This window comes from Clarias gariepinus, chromosome 8 (genome assembly GCF_024256425.1).
Source record: "Clarias gariepinus isolate MV-2021 ecotype Netherlands chromosome 8, CGAR_prim_01v2, whole genome shotgun sequence".
In the NCBI taxonomy this organism is placed as follows: domain Eukaryota; kingdom Metazoa; phylum Chordata; class Actinopteri; order Siluriformes; family Clariidae; genus Clarias; species Clarias gariepinus.
The window spans coordinates 17363187-17381829 of record NC_071107.1 but is presented as its reverse complement, the minus strand read 5'-3'; the positions used below and the strand labels follow the sequence as shown (position 1 = coordinate 17381829).

At 39.8% G+C, this 18643-nt stretch overlaps 1 protein-coding gene across 1 annotated transcript in view; it reads right to left on the bottom strand.

The window, feature by feature from the left end:
• spock2 (SPARC (osteonectin), cwcv and kazal like domains proteoglycan 2) overlaps window positions 1–18643 on the bottom strand; it is a 31283-nt gene that overhangs the window by 8822 nt on the left and 3818 nt on the right. Inside the window, exons 2-7 of the mRNA XM_053501369.1 lie at window positions 10740–10785; window positions 5076–5190; window positions 2837–2942; window positions 2009–2123; window positions 1106–1228; window positions 577–795 (exon numbers count right to left, since the gene is read on the bottom strand). Coding sequence (XP_053357344.1) covers window positions 577–795; window positions 1106–1228; window positions 2009–2123; window positions 2837–2942; window positions 5076–5190; window positions 10740–10785 — 724 coding nt within the window. The remainder of the gene's footprint in view (window positions 1–576; window positions 796–1105; window positions 1229–2008; window positions 2124–2836; window positions 2943–5075; window positions 5191–10739; window positions 10786–18643) is intronic.

Here is an 18643-nt window from a genome sequence, read left to right as displayed (position 1 = left end):
ATTTAGCAGTATCAATCAGGCATCAATAGCTATCTTTAATCTTCCCAGTAATTGCTGATACTCATCTGGGCCATTCAAGTTTAGTCATTAATGATATGAGAACAAGGAGAAACATAGGAGCATTTTTTTTTGGAAATTTTTTTTTTAAAGGTGTTTAGACTCTTGTTAAACTCTTTTACTTTTTCATTTAAATATTTTACTTTTTCACTCTAAATAGTGAATCAAAACCTTTTCACATGGAGTACTGTATTTTTTTTTATACTTATGTATATAGTCCTTGGTAAAGCTCATGGCAACTGCATTTAGTATGCGTCAGTTGATTGAATATAATAATATTATTACATGATATAAATTCATACAGTGTTATGTATATGCAGTATAAATTTATCCTATTATAAAGCAATGTATCAGGGCACAGAAGGCATCCTTTTATTATTCTGAACACAATATGGGTCATGTTCAGGCCAAGAGCTGAGGAGGCAAACTTTCAGCAATGTTGGAATAAAATCAGCTCTAGAAAGTTGATCTCCTTTTGTAATTCTGTTAGTAAAGATGCGATGGAGGAATGTAGCTTACTCTCTCTCCAGAAGCAGAGGCACCACTCAGCTGTGGAGACTTTGCCATCACGGTAGGAGTCGCATGAATTGAAGAAGGGTCGGATACACACTTCATACTTGTCCAGATTAATAGCAGCCAGCTCAGCCTGGTCCAGATACAGGTCACTGTTAGTGTCCAGCTTCGAAAACATCCATCCAATGGAGTCCTTACAAGTTGCCACTAGAGTGCGGTCCAAAACTGTACAAAAAATTGCGTTATTAATCACTGAATGTCATATGAATATAATATCAGCTCACAGTCTTATGTCTGACTGGTCTTCAAAGTGACTAAAACTAATCTGATCCTGATTAAGTGGGAAAGCTAATTTAGAAATATTAGTCGGCATTTCTACTAAATGGAAACAACTTCCTAATATAACATGCTAACTTTGTTCCTTTTCTCAGCAGTGAGCTTCGATTTAGGCGGCCTCAGCAAAAAGCTTGTTGGTGTAATCTTGTTTTGCATCAAATCAATGGCTGAGCAGACAGCTGAGAGCTTTGGGTCTTACTTGATGCTGATGTGGCTGCAGTAGGCTTGCGTGTGTTGTTCTGCTTAGCGTTGCCCTGAAGCAGCTGGAACCAGTCCCGCAGACGATCACCCAAATCAGCTAGGTCCTGACCTGTACAACTGTCTATAGGACAGATTAGGACAAAGAGGGAATGTAAGTGAATGTAAGTGGAGGAAAGAAACAAGATAAGACATAAGGTAGGGGGAAACTAAAATACTTTTTGGACAGGCAACGATAAAAGAACTGCTATGCTGTTTAAAATACTGCAGCTAGTGGAGCTTATAGACATGCATTATACAAGGCAACACAAAAAGAAAGAGAAAGAAAGAATGAGAATAAACTCGAGAATACTGATTTAATCAGTACACTGTGTTACTGGGAGAACTGTTGGGAAAAAAAATATCCTGCGCATGTTTGTAAGCAGGAGTAGTCTTATCAATTAATATGTCAGGTTATGCCTTTAAATCTTTTATATCGCACAGTCATAAAAAATTTCACACCAGCCAGTTTTATTGGTCTGACTTAATGTCTTTGAATAAGGTCCAATAAAAATTATCTTTCAGTACAATCCACTCATTTTCTTGCAAACTAGCTCGATTTTGTTTGGATGAGATGAGATTCCCTGTTGGCTTTGACTTATGGAAATGAGTTCAGTGAAAGGCAGTTGAGTAAATCTTCTCTGTGAGTTCAACGAATGGCTAAAAGTACTGCAGTGGTCACTACTCCGAATACCTGACCTGAAGCAGACTCTTCCGGCAGCCAAAAGAAAAAAAAGGTATGTGTGTTTGGGCAGCAATAAATAAATCATAGAGCTGTTAAGGCTTTGCAGTAGTGCCGTGATGGAGGAAGTTATAGCAATTGAACAGATGCAGTCATTTGGTGGCCACTGAAAGGCCTACGTACCGTGTTTACTGTCTGTCACTGTACTCGGCACAGCTGTAGTGGAACATGGACAGGGACCAGCACACTTCACACTCAGCTCTTTTCCTGTGAGACAGGCCTGATGCTGCAGCTTGCACTGAGGCAACCACACACACACACACACACACACATACACACAAATAAAATAAGACTGTCCAGATGAGATAAAAGATATTGGATCAACATTTGATTACTGTTGTGTGACAGGCAATAAATGTAGTTTGTCTAAGCAGTGGGATATGATTTAAAGTCCAGATTCCGTACAACTATTTTATAAAGGCGACTACAACAGATGTCTCATTCAGATGAGGCATCGTCTTTTTGGGAAAGCTAATTTCATTCAGTACCTCAGCTTCTCAACAAGGTCAGCAAGAGATAAAACAAGACCATACATAAATCTCTTCTTTCTCTCGCTCTTTCTTCATGTCTCCCTTTTGAAGGCTCGAAGTGTACTCATCATCCCGTCCCCTGATATTTGCGATCCCTGTCTGCTATTCATCTTTGGTTTTGTGGGGCTTTTTTGCTACAATCAGTGGGATATATATGATGACAGAGAAATTAATGAAGCAGGCCACTGCTGCTGCACATGCTGATTCATAATAGAGTCATAAAAGATGAATAACTACTCTCTCTCTCTCTCTCTCTCTTTCTCTTTCTGTCTCTCTCTCTCTCAATGATTCCATTATTTCCTTCAATGTGAACCTCTGCTGCACGCACTGCACTTTGTTAGATCTGGCAATAATACAACATTTTAAACAGTACACAGCAATGACATTTGAAAAGAACTGAAAAGAAATAACTGGGTTGTACCTGAGAAGCATAATTATGTCCGTCAGAACCACACACGGGCCCAGAGGAAGACACAGCGCATGGTTTGCAGTTGTTCTCCTGCTGACCCACCACTGGATGCTTCATCCTGCAAAATTACACTCATTACAGTAACAGACATAAAATCATCTGTCTCGTCAGTCAAGCAACCACCTCTTTAAGCTCACAAGCATTCAGAGCTGCGTCTCACAGGTGACCCCATTGTCTAGCAGGATTATTTCTAGAATATTCTGCTCACTGCTATGATCGTCCCTTTTTTTTTTTTTTTTTTTAGAAATGTTAAACCAGTTCACACAGCAGTGACATGACTGTAAGGCCATGAGCAGTCAGATTTTGTTTGGTATTTATAGAGAAAAGGGTCTTTCTTGATGTGATCAGAGAAATGATTCATAAATCTAAAGGCTTTTAGTACAACACCACCATCACTGGTGCCCAGACAGCAAACCATGAAACTAGTAGTTCCACCATGCTGAGGACCAAATGTGAAGTCACTGACCCATAAAGGACAATTCAGCATCCTTTCATTGTCTTTTGAATCTGAATAAATATGTGACCAACATATCTATTGTTGTGTAGTTTTGTAATTATTTAATTTTAAAAAACATCCTTTTCATGCTTATAAAAACTAAAGATTTCTTTCACAAACAGCTTCGAGACTTAACCCAGCATATTCTGTTGGAAAATGCACCTAAGTAGTTAAGTAACAACAGGAAATAAGTGGTGTAACAGAAAAAAAAACATCCCTACTCCTCACCAAACAGATTAGCAATTAGTAGAAATAATGGGCCTAATATAAAACACTCAAAGTGCATTATTATAAATAAGTGCTAAGCAATGTTATCATTTAAAGCTGAAAATTGATTTTAACAAATGAATACATCACATACTGTTTACAGCACATTACTAATTGTTATACATAAGAGAGGGAAAGATAAAGCACATGGGTTCTACGTACATATTTACACATTTAATGATGCTTTTATGACTCACTGTGTGAGAAGAGATCCCACAAATACAGGCACTCTACATTTACTGTATCTAGTGAGCAGCCCAGGCTTGCAAATCTCACTGCGGCTTCAGAAGATGTAGTCGAAAGTGCACGTCTCGTGCCAGCTTTTCCTTTCCATCTAGATCGCTAGGTGCACTCAAGGGCATTGAACCCTGCTTCTCATAAATACGTGCTAGCAAATGGTTGGGATGGTCAGTCCAGTCAGGTTCATGTGGTACATTTTATGTAACAGTGTTAAACCTATTTTACACTAAAAACATTGCAGAATGTATCTCAGAATAAGGTGTGATGTGGTGAATTAACTACTGTGCTTTCTTACTAATAAACATGCCTTACCCTGGAAACTGATGATATTTTAATTAAAAGCACACTCTGTTAAGTATAGATATCTTTCTACTCCATGACTGGTCGCAATGCCCTATGACTTCCTGCTGTAAGGACAAGGTAGATTGCAGAGGACCCAAAACCCACACACCCACTGACATGCTATGGGAAATTTGGAAATGGCAGTCACCCTACACAGATATCTTTGGACTGTGCTGGAAAAAGGAGTACCCAGAGAAAACCCACTAAACACTGAGAGAACATGCAAACTCCACACACACAGATTGAAAGCGTGATTTAAATCTTCAGTCCTGGAGGTAGGAGACAACAATGCTAAGCACTAAGCCACCATGTGCAGTTTAAATTACGGTCATATTAGCAACTGCGACATTAATATTTTGTAGTGACTGTGCCACCCAAAAATACTTATTTCTATTAAAAATAGCTGCTCTGTGCACTGTCAGTGTAAAGGCCAAATTGATTAACATGACAGCATGATGGATGGGGCACTACTGCGGCCTGATGTAAAATGAGCTTAAGAGGAGCTCCAAATTGAATGAAATATTCCATAAATCATGTTCATGTACACAGGTCTACACTATCGATAACTGTTGGTAAAGATTTCCTTCTACTCTCATCCACATTCTAGATGACCTCATGCCAAGGTTAAGAGCTGTGTCCTAAGTGCTGTGCATAAAATAAGACAAAGACATTTAATTAAAAAGATCTTGCTTGACAAAAGTTTCATTATAAAAATGTGTCCTTTCCTCCTTGATGGATAGTTTGTTTTATTTGTGCGTGCGTGTGTGTGTGTGTGTGTGTGTGTGTGAAAGAGAGAGAGGGAGAGAGGGAGGAAGGATAAATTGTTTAAGGGTGAGTTAATCTTACCTGTACTCCAGCTTCTTGCGGTTGACACACACAGCACGCTGATAGCCCTGGGCAACACACACTTTGTGTGGGCTACACTTCACCTTCTGGCAGGGGTCTTTAGTTGTATCTACATCTGTAGGAGGGAAGGGGACCTTGTAACACATAATAGCAATCACCTCTTGAGACAAAAAGGCCACAGAAAGAGAGAGACTACAATTGTCTCTAAAATCATTCTGGGTTACATTGAGACAGCGGATGAAACAAAAGGGCAAAAAAAAGCTTTTGAAAAGAGCAGTCAGCTATTTTATACACAGATCAGTCATGACATTAAAACCCACAACATTAACCCCACAGTTAGGTGGGTTCCACTCGGAGCGTGGCTTGGGCGCTATCTTTGGGTGTGGCTCCACAAGACCTCTGGGGTGTGCTGTCGTGTCTGGGACTGGAGCATTAGAGGTGGATACTTTCAGGCTTTTCTGGCCGACAGGCTTTGATGCACTGGGTGTTCTGATGCCTTTCTATTGTGGCCAGAGTTTACTTTTTGGTGCGCATGATACTGTCACCAGGTTACTGGCAGTGCTGTTAGTGTTGTGGCTGATCGGTGTATGTCAGTTGACATGCATCAGTACCACAAATTTTATAAATCAAATCATATGACCTCACTCTCACTCATTCATCGTCTATACAGCTGTATCCTGTATTCAGGGTCATTTGGGGCTGGAGCCTATCCCAGGAGGCTTAGGGCACAAGGCAGGGTACACCCTGGACAGGGTGCCAATCCATCGCAGATCTAATGATCTACCAAACCTATTTAAATATCTGTAAAGCAATTGTCCATTATATTCCAGGGTGTGGCATGTTCAGATGATGGGGAAGCACACATTTAAATGTTTCCAAACAACAAACCATTACATAGGGAGAAAATTTAAGTGTTCCTAGAGGTTTGAATGTGTGCAGCAATCTTTCTGCTTGGTTCTTACATGGCCAACAGCATGCCCTTTACACATATGTAATCACACGTATGCTTAACATTTAGCACTTTATTTTCTTTGTTTTCTGCAGTTCCAGTGTCATCATTAGTATTCTATCACACCATTTTCTTTAGAGGAGCCTTCTTAGGGTGACTTCTATTTTCCTTTAGATGCATGCAGGTATGCAGTCATACCATAGCTATTGGTGGCTGTGTAACCCATGTTGCATCACTACAGCCTCACTAAGATTAAAGAAAACACAAGGATGATAATGTTGCCATAGCAACAGACCAACCATAGAGAGACAGGACAATTGCTGGACTGTGATAAGTGACAAGAATTCCACTACGCTTTCCCAGATACATGCTTCTTTACCTCTGATCTCTGATTCCCTTCTTTTACTCTCTGGATATATCTTATCATATTTTTTAGTTTTAGAAAATGAAGAACATCCGAGCTACTTTAAAGTGAATTCTGCCTCTGCTTCATGAGCTAATCGTCACGCTCATGCTTTGTTTACGTGTGCAAAAACATTTAATACGATCATCACTGTGTTGCGGATGATTGCCAGAAACTAACCCCTGATCCAACAACAAGCTCTAAATGTGAACTTGCACAATCAATAAACATGAGACAGACTGCTGAAGATTGGATTTCCCACTTTCAAATGTTATAATAACCGAACATAAGCGGACAGATTTTCCAGCTGTAAGGGTTAAAATATATATCCAGTTTTGGAAAAAAATATGATTAATGTGCAATGAGATAAACAGTAGAATTGCTTTGTAAATGATATTTATGCCTGTTTTCACAAGATCCACCTGCATCTCGAGAGTCTCAACAGGGCATTTATGGATTTTACATGAAATTCATGATCTATAGTTGCACTACATGCACCGTTTAACAGTGTGAACTTCTGACCAGAGATTCTGATCTTTCTAAAATCAGCATTACAATCCCTATATTTAAATCTTATGCATGCAAGTAAGCCTACAGAATGTTAGTGCTTTTTCTGTAAAAGTTTGTGGCTCGGTATGTTTTATGTCGGTTTATTGAGAAATGATAATCCCAAATTGTTTGAAAAATGCACTTTGTTCTTTATTTATACTTGATTATATTAAAATATACCTGAATATTGTCTGTATTTACATTGTACACTTACACAGGCAATCTGCTACTGCTGTTTACTCCCCCATTGCTGGTTCCCAAGTGCCAGATGAGAAAGGAGGAGGATTGGGCTCTGGGCCAGCAACCTGCCCCGTAAAAAACCTAACTGCTACGGAAACAATGAAAAATTCTGTTCAAGTTCAAAATCGCGGCGGGAACAACGGCTGATCCTTGATAATGGCGATGGATCAAAGTCAAGCAACTGTCCATAGCCTGATGCGAAGCCATCTGCTCACCACTAAAACTAAAACACGACTAGCGACATGGAACGTCCGAACTCTTTTTCAAACTGCAAAGTTGTCACAACTGGCGAACAAATTCGACCAGTGCCGCTTAGATATCCTCTGTGTCAGCGAGGCCTGATCGACAGACAGTGGAAAGATGACTATTGACGGCAAGACTTTTGTCTACTCCGGACATGCCACCGACCACAGCCGCGGGGTTGGCATTATGCTTTCACATCAAGAAAAGGAATGGAAAGCTCCCGGCGCACGCAACGAAATCGACTACATCTGTATCTCAAAGCATTGGCGGTCGTCCCTTCTCGATGTGCGCAGCTATAGAGCCGTCGATGTTGGCACCGACCACTTCCTCCTTGGTGCAGCCTGTCGTATCCGCCTCAAGCACCAGTTCACACTTGCCCCACAGCTAAAACCGTTCGATGTCGCCCGCCTTCAGGACCCGGCCGTAGCCCAACAATACAACGTTGCAGTCCAGAATCGTTTCGACCTGCTTACCCCATCTGACGACCTCAAGTCACAGTGGGCCCAATTTCGGGTTCGCCGTCGTGGCACCTTCAAGGAGCGCTGGATCCAGGGTGGATCCTGGACACTGATTGACAAACAGTGCCGCGCAAAACAAAACTGGGACCAGGCGCGTGATGATGCAACTCGCCAAGCACCAGAGGCGAGATGAAGCGACCTGGACCATCGAGTCAAACGAAGTTGCCGACAAGACAAACGTGAGTGGATAGACCACAAGGGCGCCGAGGCGCAGGAAGCAGTAAACCGAAACGACTCGCAGACTCTATACCGCATAGTTCGAGACCTCGCCGGCTCCGTTACAGGATGAGGGGTGCCGATTAAAGACCGGGACGGCAAGCAACTTCTTACGCAAAAAGCGCAGGACCGACGTTGGGTGGAGCACTTTCAGCAAGTCCTCAACCAACCGGCGCCGACCACAGTCTTTGACCCTGGCATTCTCACCCCTGTGTCTGATCTACCTATCAGCCTCGAACCCATTACTACAGCAGAAGCGGAACTGGCGATCCGTACCCTCAAGAGTGGTAAAGCGGCCGGCATTGATGGGATTCCACCCGAACTCCTCAAGAACGGCGAGCACACCGTTGTCAAAGCTCTGTCGAACCTTTTTAACACATGCTGGGCGGCGGCAGCGGTACCTGAAGACTGAAAACGAGGTGTTATTGTCACCTTACCGAAGAAAAGCGATCTTTCCAAATGCGACAACTGGCGGGGTATCACCCTGCTGTCAATGTGCGGCAAGGTACTTTCCATCGTCCGTTTAAATCGCCTGCGACGAGCAGTGGACGGGTCCCAGTCATTGTCAAAGTGATGGAATTCACATACCTCGGTAGTGTAATCAGCTCAGAAGGGGACACGGTGCCCGACGTCACGTGTCACATCGGCAAAGCGTCTGCTTTGTTTCAGCGTCTTCGCCCCATCCGGAACCCCAAGTAAAACTCTTTTGTCTCCTTGACTCCATTGTAACGCCCACGGCGGCGTACGCGAGTGAGACGAGGAAGATGACGGCGGCTGTCGCCCGAAAGCGGTGCCTGCGACGCATACTGAGGATCAGTTATCTGGACCATATTACAAACGAAGAGGTTTATCGTCGAGCCAACACTCGACCCCTCTTAGCAACTGTCAGTGAACGCAGATTTCGCTTTGCCGGCCATGTCCTACATCTACCTAACCACCGGCTACCCAAAATGGCGATGGACTGGCGGCCAACCCGGGGTAAACACAAACAAGGCCGGCCAAGGACTAACTGGCGGCGAACCTTTGCGAACGACCTGAGAGTTGTCGACCTCACATTGGATAAAGCCGAAGCTGCGGCTGCCGATCGAACACAATGGAGAACACTCGTTGCCCTATGCACCGATCGGTGCGGGAGGTCTTAACGTTAAGGTAAGGCTGTTTATTCAACATACATATCTCTTATTACGAATAATACTTGAGTGTAATTTACAACTAGGTAAAGTACAATTCTTGGAGAAATTGTGAAGTAGGGGCACAATTATGCACTGCTTTTTTTGAAAGCTATGCTGAAAATGGCTAGTCTCAAGATGTAAGTCTGTATACTGACTCTGATATCAGGTAGTGTGTGTGAGTTGAGAGGGTGTGGCTTGGGTCACTCGCTGCAGCCAGCATGCCCCTACACACAAAACTTACAGGCACAGAGAATGTATCTGGTTTTTCCTACAAAATCCATACTTTTACTTATATCAGGCGACTTGTTTAAAAGAGGAGGCCTAAATCTTCTGAGATTCTAAGTTTCATCTATTTGAGAAAGTGGGCTTTGTGGCCCAGTCCCTTTACCCTTATGACCCGGATTCATCGCACATGTTTTTGTGCTTTAAAAGTACAATATCTGTCTGTCTGTCTGTCTGTCTATCTATCCATCTGTCTGTCTATCTATCTATCTATCTATCTATCTATCTATCTATCTATCCTGTTCTAAAATCTTTGACTTTATATCAAGTGACCTGAGACTTATCTTTTGTCTCTACTAGCCACACTGCAAGTGTTTGTCTTTTAATTGTAGACTACTACCAGTTTAGTTACCTCTTAGGTACACATTCTTTTGCTTCATTATTTAACCAAGAAATGATGAATTAGCTAATAAAGAGAGAACAAAGTAAAAGACACCAAATTACTCAATTACACATTATCTCATTGTGTACGTTGTTCTTGATTTATGCTTACTACCTAATAGAGTAATAATCCTCCTATGTAGATACCCTTCCTAATATATCAACTTTTCATTTATAAATAAATGATATGTACATGGCCTCATGTATGGTTTTGCACAGTTTTTCTTGCAGAGCTCAATAGATAATAATACTTGTGAAACTTTAAAATACTTCATATCTGTCTAGTGAGCAGACGTTAAGCGTTAACCTAAAATAAGTGGTGAAATACAGGGAACTTCTTTGGTGTCTGCAGTTTAAGTGGGTCGGAACAAAGCCGATGTCAGTCAGCGCTAAAGCAAGTCTCCAGGACTCTTATTAGGCCTTCAGTAGAACTGACAACGATTAATTAATTACATTTTGATGTATGTGATAATAGACTCCTCTACTCGGTGGTCATTATTTAAACTGCAAATCAAGGCATATTGTTGAAAAGTTTCTGTCGATTTCTCCACTTTTGCACTCTGTAGAGGTCACTTCATATCAGCCATAAGGTATTACAGTATATAGGTGTTCTCAGATTGCAGGTTGAATGAGGATGTCTGTGCTTTAAGTGGTCATGCTACTTTTAACAGAAATCAAACCAGATGTCAAGTAATTGGACACGAAACTTACTTTCATTTGATGCTTGATTTTCATCCCATGATCTGATGTAATCATCCTAACGGAGAGAAAAAAAAAGATTTGTTCAAATGAATCTCTGATTTGGTGATTGAAATGTATTTGTAATCTGGATTCCATATAAAGATCCCTGTATAGAGCTCTACTGAAGAGAGGAAGGAACATTAACAATGAACAACAGGCAGATGGTAAATGGTTCGAAAACACAGTACAACAGACGAGGGTTGCAAGACACAAGTACACTGGAGCTAAATACACTATAATTATAAATTCCTCAACTTAAAAAGAGACATTAAAGGGAGCCAAGAACGTAAGACAGATTTAGACACGCATTACTGACCTCTACTTCCTGGTGAAACGTGGGGCAGATGAGGAAAAAGAAAAGAAGAAGCAGATAGTTAGAAAATAGGTATCATAAGAGATAATGCAAAAAAGAAAAAAGACAACTGCTTGATATATCTCTCTGGTCTCTAGGCAGGATAAATCATCTGTATATTTTAAAATGTGTACACTAAAATAGCTAAATTGTTTAATCACACTATTTGCTATTCAGAGTCTTCACAGTCACATATGTAAGGATTATCACCAACTACTCCCCTCGCATACATTGCATATTGCTGTTCTGCTTTTACATAAGAACTGTTAGCAAACATGCAAACGGGAATTCAACTTCACACACTTTTATTAATTTGTGTTTAATGCGGTTCTAGGTTAAAGGGCGAAAGTACTATGCACAAATAAAGGGGTGTCGAGTTTTAAACAACAACATGAGCAAGGCTGAAAATGTCATACTGTTAAGATGAGTGATGTGATGTTATAAATCAATGTCAGGAACCGAAGTAGATGTGTTAAAATATAAAACAACCACTGTAACCGTAGAGATATACAGCTTATTTTCTGTTAGTCATACAGTAAATACAAGCTATTCTGGGAATTTATGTGCCTTTTTCCCTGGGCTATAGAGTCTTAAGAAATACAGTCCTCTAAAAATTTACAGTACATAAAAAGGCTGCCAGGAACCCATGCTTCGGATCATAGAGGAATAAGCGTTTCTAATAAAAAGCATGGTCACTTTCCCATTTCATTTCAAGACCTATTTCATTGAAGTAAATTGCCCTATGATTGGCACAACATCAACTTTTCCATTTGCATAACATTAATCAAACAGCCTCAGCAGGCTAAATGCCTTTCTGCTCCCTCTAGCTTCACCCCTTTAGCTTGTACAATAAAGACATAAATGATGTCACTCTCTAAAAGGCTAGAACTTCAAACATTGGGTAATCTATTACACTAGGAAGACATGATGTTGGTACCCTGGCAACTGCAATATTTATTGCCCTGACAAGGAACAAAAAAAAGCATGCAGAGGAAATCAAGGCTTTTATTTGGTCCGGTTGCTGAGGATATTGTGTTTGGTTCATTTTTTGCTTAATATTTTCTGCATGCATGTAGAAGACATCTCCAAACAAAGCCAGTACAAGTATTTACTTATACTTTAGTAGTCTTCACGCTCAAATAGCACAATGATTAGAAAATAATCTGCTAATATGTTCTTCAACTCGCTGATGATAAGCAAACAAAAGCATGAGTCAGAGCATTAAAGAATGCCTCACCACACAGAAACATTGCCACAGCACGGGCTTCGAATGTCAAAACATGCACCTGACTACAAAGAATGGGTGACAGCTACAATGAATGGGTGGTTTAATTTCAAGTTTTATATTCAATAAATGCAATGTGATAAAGCTGAAGATACCGATACATGTGTACACATTCACTGACAGCAATACGTAGCACATTCACATGATTACTGGGTGCTAGGAATGTTCAAAATCATTTATCTCACCTCGCAAAGCTGTCATAATGCTACAAAATCTTATGCTACCCTTGGGAATCCTTTAAAGAAAATTAGATAGCTATGATGTTAACTGACCCTGGAGGTTCTATACTGAGTGAGTCCTTCGCTGGTAAGACAACCGTGCTGCACTCTGTGAAAAAGAAAGCGTGTCAAATGTTCAACACACTGTACGTCCTTCCCTGAAAGAACACCACTAGCCTTTACTTGAACTCTGTAAAATCTTTCATCTTGAAGCCTGTGTGAGAGTTTAGATAGTATAAACTACTGTACTAAGAGGATTTTTTTTTTCTGACACTCCGCTGTCATGCGTGCGAATATAATCCAGTTATACCATAATCTCTTCCGAACAGTTCTCATATCTTTATCTAGATCTATCTGAGCACATTAGCATCTGGTGACATCTGGTGCGATTGGATAACCAGTGAGTGCTTTGTGTTATCAGATATTCCAGAGAGCTTCTTAAACTCTGTCATGGATATCAGTCATGGATATCACTCACAGGACCATGTCTCATCATTCAGTGCAGCACAATATTTTACTCCTTTGCATGGGAACACTGATTGACAGGCTTCTAATCTCTTAACACGCCCCTTCAAAATTGATCTGTTCTTCAGAGACATGAGTGCATGCATGTGATTGTATAGGCATGTGCAGTTTTAAAGGCAAACTCAGCAAGACTTGGTAAACAGAATCGGTGACTATTTTACATTTCAGAAACAGAATAGTATAATATTGATTTATTCTTGTAGCCATGATATACAGATGAAGTCAGAAGTTTACACACCCTTAGACTGAAGTCAATGAAACAGATTTTTAACCACTCCACATATTAACAAACTACAGTTTTCACAAAGTCCGTTAAGGCATCTACTATTTCCAACAATTGTTTACAGATCATTTCTCATATAATTCACTCTATCACAATTTCAGTGGGTTAAAAGTTTACATACACTTGTCTTTAAGCAGATTGAAAAAATTATAGAAAATTCTATTATAACTTCTGATATACAGAAATTCTGTGGATGTTTTAAAGGTCTGCCTTTAAACTCAGTGCCTCTTTGTTTGAAAAAGTAATGAGAAAATAAAAAGAAATCAGTCAAAACTTCAGAAAAAAATTGCCCATCGCCATTCCAAAGTCTGGTTTACCCTTGGGAGTGCTGTATTTACTGTTTAGTATTTTTTAACACCTAAAGGTACCACGTTCATCTGTAAAAACATGAAAGCATAAATACCATGTTTTAGCTCTTCTGTCTCTTGTCTCTTAGGACTTTGGAGGAAATTGGTACAAAATTATCTCTGCAGTAAAATGAGTCCAATATGCTTTTGTAGGTTGCTCTGGATAAGAGCGTGAATGAGTCCTTTTGTAAGTTGCTCTGGATAAAAGCATCTGCCAAATCCCTAAATGTACATATAAATGTAAACAAAAAGGAAAAAGCCACTGCTCCGAAACTGGAAAAAAAAGCCAGATTGTGGTTTGCAGCCGCACATGGGGATAAAGATCTTACTTTTTTGGATAAATGTTTTCAATAAAACAAATATTGAACTGCTTGGCCATAATGACCACTGAGGGAGGCTTGCAAGTCCAAGAACATCATCCCAACCATGAAGCACGGTGGCGGCAGCACCATGATGTGGGCATGCTTTGTTTCAGGAGGGACTGCTGCACTAAATAGATGCCATCATGATGAAGGAAGATTGTGTGAATATATTGAGGAAACATCTGAAGAAATCAGCCAAGAAGCTTGGATGCAAATAAGTTTTCCAAATTGACAATGACCCTAAGCATAGTTACAAAGTTTTGGCAAAGTGGCTTTAGGACAGTAACGTTGAGGTATTGGAGTGGTCCTGACTTCAACCCAATAGATCATTTGGGGATAACCTGACTCAGTTACATCAGTTTTGTTAGGAGAAATATACAAAAATTCCAGCAACTTATTGTTGAAATTGAAAAGATACATATACTGTTAAAATAAATGTATGAAATTGTGAATTTTTAAAAATATATTTGGCTAAGGTGTATGTTAACTTCTGACTTCAACTGTAAGCAATAAAACATATGTTATAGACACATTTCTGCAATTTCATGAATAGTAGTTTTCCATCCAGTCAAAGGTTTTGTATTTTAGATTTCTACATTATAGAATAATGCTGTTTTTTTAACTATTAAATTTAGGCATTAGTTAATTAAGTAACAACAACAAAAACAACAGACAGTTGTTATTTTAAGACATGATGCCCAGCTGTTCTGGAACAGTTCTTGCAAGAACAGTATTGTCAAGTGCACTTAGAAAACCCTCAAGCACCATGATGAAACTGGCACTCATGAAGACTATCCCAGGAAAGTAAGACCAAAACTTTCCTCTGCTGCAGAGAAGTTTATTTAAAGTTACCAGCCTCAAAAATCACTAATTTACAGCACCTTGGATTAGAGCCATTATGAGACTTTACAGAGTATAAGTAACAAACACATCTCAATATCAACTGTTTAAAAAAAGATTTAAATTAAATTAAAATTAACTAAAGTATTTGTATTTACACCTAGAAAATTTGGTGCAGAGACCAAAACACTGAGATGATGTAGTGTACATTGATGCAAGGAAAAGAAGCTAAAGCTCAGGATCAAACCCTATATCCTGGAATCTCTAAATAGTATGGGGAGTTTCATTTCATTTTTAAGTCATATAGACTGTTATAATGATCACATGGAGGAAAGCTTTATCGAAATCAGATATATAAATGTGGTGAAAGGCCTGAAAATGGTCTTGCATCCTACACAAAGCTAACTCTGCTGGGCTGCTAACCGGCATGTGGGCCTCTCATAGCTCTCAAATACATGTGTTCACATTCAGCTGCTTTTCAATTGCGAATCAAATCAGTCATGTACCAGGAAAAAAAAAAATAGGAATAAGCAATGCACCCACCAGATCTCTGTTTTCACTGTCACAGCACAGTTGGACTAGACAGGCAAACATAAGCCTCCCACTTGATTTATGCGCAAGGCTTATTTGACCAGGCTTTTCAGATTAGCAGCACGGCACATCAAAAGCTCTGCTACCAGCCCACTCAGCTGATTCAGAACATCCCAGCCTTTCTTCATGTTCAGGAAGAAGCTTGAAGGTCTACCCTTCAGAAAAGGTTTTCAGAGCCAAGAGAGACATGCAGGCAGCTCCTAAGAGACATATCTCTGACCCAGACTGACAGATCATTTTAAGAAGCCCAAAGGCTTTGCACGAATAAAGCGAACATCTCTGAAAGAATGCCCTGCAGTTGCCTAATGCCAAGCTTCACTATTGTCTATTAGGGAAACAAAAAACTGTGGGTGGCAGGTTCAGCATAGTAGTCTATGTCTCCTTAGTGTTTCAGATTCAGAGAAACCAATGTTTCTGCTCATCTGTAGCAAGTATAACAAACCATGGTATCCAAAATTGAAGTAAATTTTTTATTAGAATCTAATAATTAAAGTGTAACTGGAAGTGAATGAATGTCATATCCATAGTTTAAAAAAAAATGTGGTTGAAAAATACATTTTGTAGGTAAAATATGTTTACTGCTGTTTCACATTGCAAAATATATATGAAAACAATTTGTCCAATAATGTAAAACTGTCACAACCTAAACTGCTTTCCAGTCATTTGTATGAAAAACAATGAATGAATCCTTCTGGTGGTGTTAAAGCACTGTATTATTATTCTGAGCCTTTTCTACATGCTCCCTGAGTGTGTGTTCTAACCCATTACAAACATTTCGGAAAAGACTCTTGGGACTTGGGTCAACTATATATCATATAACCTGACCAAATGCCTTCAGTGTATCAGAAAAATGACTATGCATTAACTAATATACGTCCCATATATTTAAGGAAAGTCATATTCACAAATAGGATGAGACTTATAAAATAACACATTGATTCACTATAGTAATAATATAAAAATATAGACAATATAAAAATATCTATAAGCAGGATGGTGCATCCATCCATTTTCCTGCTAAAAGATGATTAGTGCTACATTTAATCTGTCAAGGCACACTAATACAATCCGCAAGTTGTAATTAATCCCAATCCATACACATTCCCTTAGTTAGACAAATCAACAAGCTTTTTCTAACTTGGTTAAAATGTCTTAGTCGTTAGTCTTCGGTACACAGTTCAATCTCACAACATTACCTCATGAGACTGAATGACAGCTATAAAGGTGACAGCCAGAGGGAGCGATACAAGAGAGACAGAAAATCAAGTGATGCCTTTAAATGAGCAAATCTGACATGAGAAGCAGTCAATAACCCATGCTATCCAAATGCAACAGAAGGAAGTGTAGAAGGATATGACTGCTGTGGAGCAGATCTTGACAGCTTTGACAGAGCTTGTCAACCTTACACATTTCCTAAACGCATTTCCAGTATACTCTGGCTCATTATGACTAGAGGCAGACTGCACTTCTTTGGCATTTAGACCCAGGCTCTGCCACATAACCTGGCTACTCATTACTACTTTAGATGAAAAGTTCTCAGTCTGAAGTATTTTTGTTCGTTGACTTCATTATGGACATGCAAAATAAGGTGGAAGGTTAGTATTACATTTTATGCACTTTTATTTGTTTTACTTGTAAGCAGGTGCAATATTTTGAAACATGAATATTGGCTGATTATTGTGTTAGCAGTATTAGAAATTGATTTAGGAAAAAAAACTGGTGCTGGGCCAGCCACACTTCTTCACCTCCACTCTTGAATTTTCATTTTAGCAGAAAAGGGCACAGGAGCAGCATGATGAAAGACCAGTTTCTTTTGACTCAATTAAAGCCTCCCTACAGCTGGTGTGTGGCCAGAAGCTTTTACACCTTACTCACTTGCTTTCATTGCTGCCATTTGACTGTACATCAACTCTGCTGCCTATAAAGCCTGTGCCCAGTCCCTTTGGCCAATTCTGCAAGTTTATCAGTACTGAATTTAGACAAGAAATCTGCACATGCAAACAAGATTCCCTGGCTGTTGTGAACTGTAATTTGTCTTAATCTGGACTGTATTGGGATATCTGCCAGCATTACGATATACAGGATTATATATAATCATGGCCCATATGCCCTGATGATAACACAATTACTGGGTATACCTACCTACACAGCAACATCCTGATGGATTAGTGCCAGTCATGAGAGCACTGTGGAACTTTCGTATACCTAGCATACATGCCCAGCGGGACTGTCACATGCACTCACTCTTTACTCTACCCAGCCAGGTATCTCACCTTTCACTGAGGGTGAAGATGGATGCTTCATCGTTTTAACTGCCATGGTAGTCACGCGTTGGTAATTTACTAGGCTCAAGAACGCATGCATTTTTACCTGCGATTCATGCACCTGATTTGGATCAACACATTCATCTCTTGATCAAGCTTCAGCTCCATTGATAAAGACGTTATGAACTGTCATCATCATGCTCATCTCTTCTTGAAAACATCTTCCTATTTGTAATTAGGAAGTCTGCCAAATGGCAAGCTTCCCTAAGAGCAACATTATTACACCCACCCCAGCCTGGTCCAGTGTGCATCTTAATACCATGGTAATGACTAGGGAATTGGGGAAAGATGCATGAAACATTTTGCTTCATTAAAAATGTAGTGGCAGTGTAACAGGTGCAAGCCTGACACAGTCTTCCGCTGCTGAGGGGAAGCACTGCTTTTAATGAGCTCCTTCTATACTGAGCGAGCGGGAGAGATAGTGGCTGGCAGCCACCAGAGGATTGGCCGACTCTGTTCGTTGTTTATTTTCAGTGGAACAGATGACAGCTTCACTCTTGCTTTCTGAGAAACTCCTTAGCTACTGGTGGAGGAGGGGACTATCAGACCACAGTATATGCGTAAAATGAGCATAATCCTATTACAATACTAAGATAATCATTAGAAAACAAAAGCATTGTGCCCAAGGAAATGTATCTTCTGTTGTATGTATTATATTTTTTATAGTATCACACAGTTAAATGCATGGATGGTTGTATTTATACAACTTGGTTAAAATATTTTTATAATTAATTATTTTTATGATAT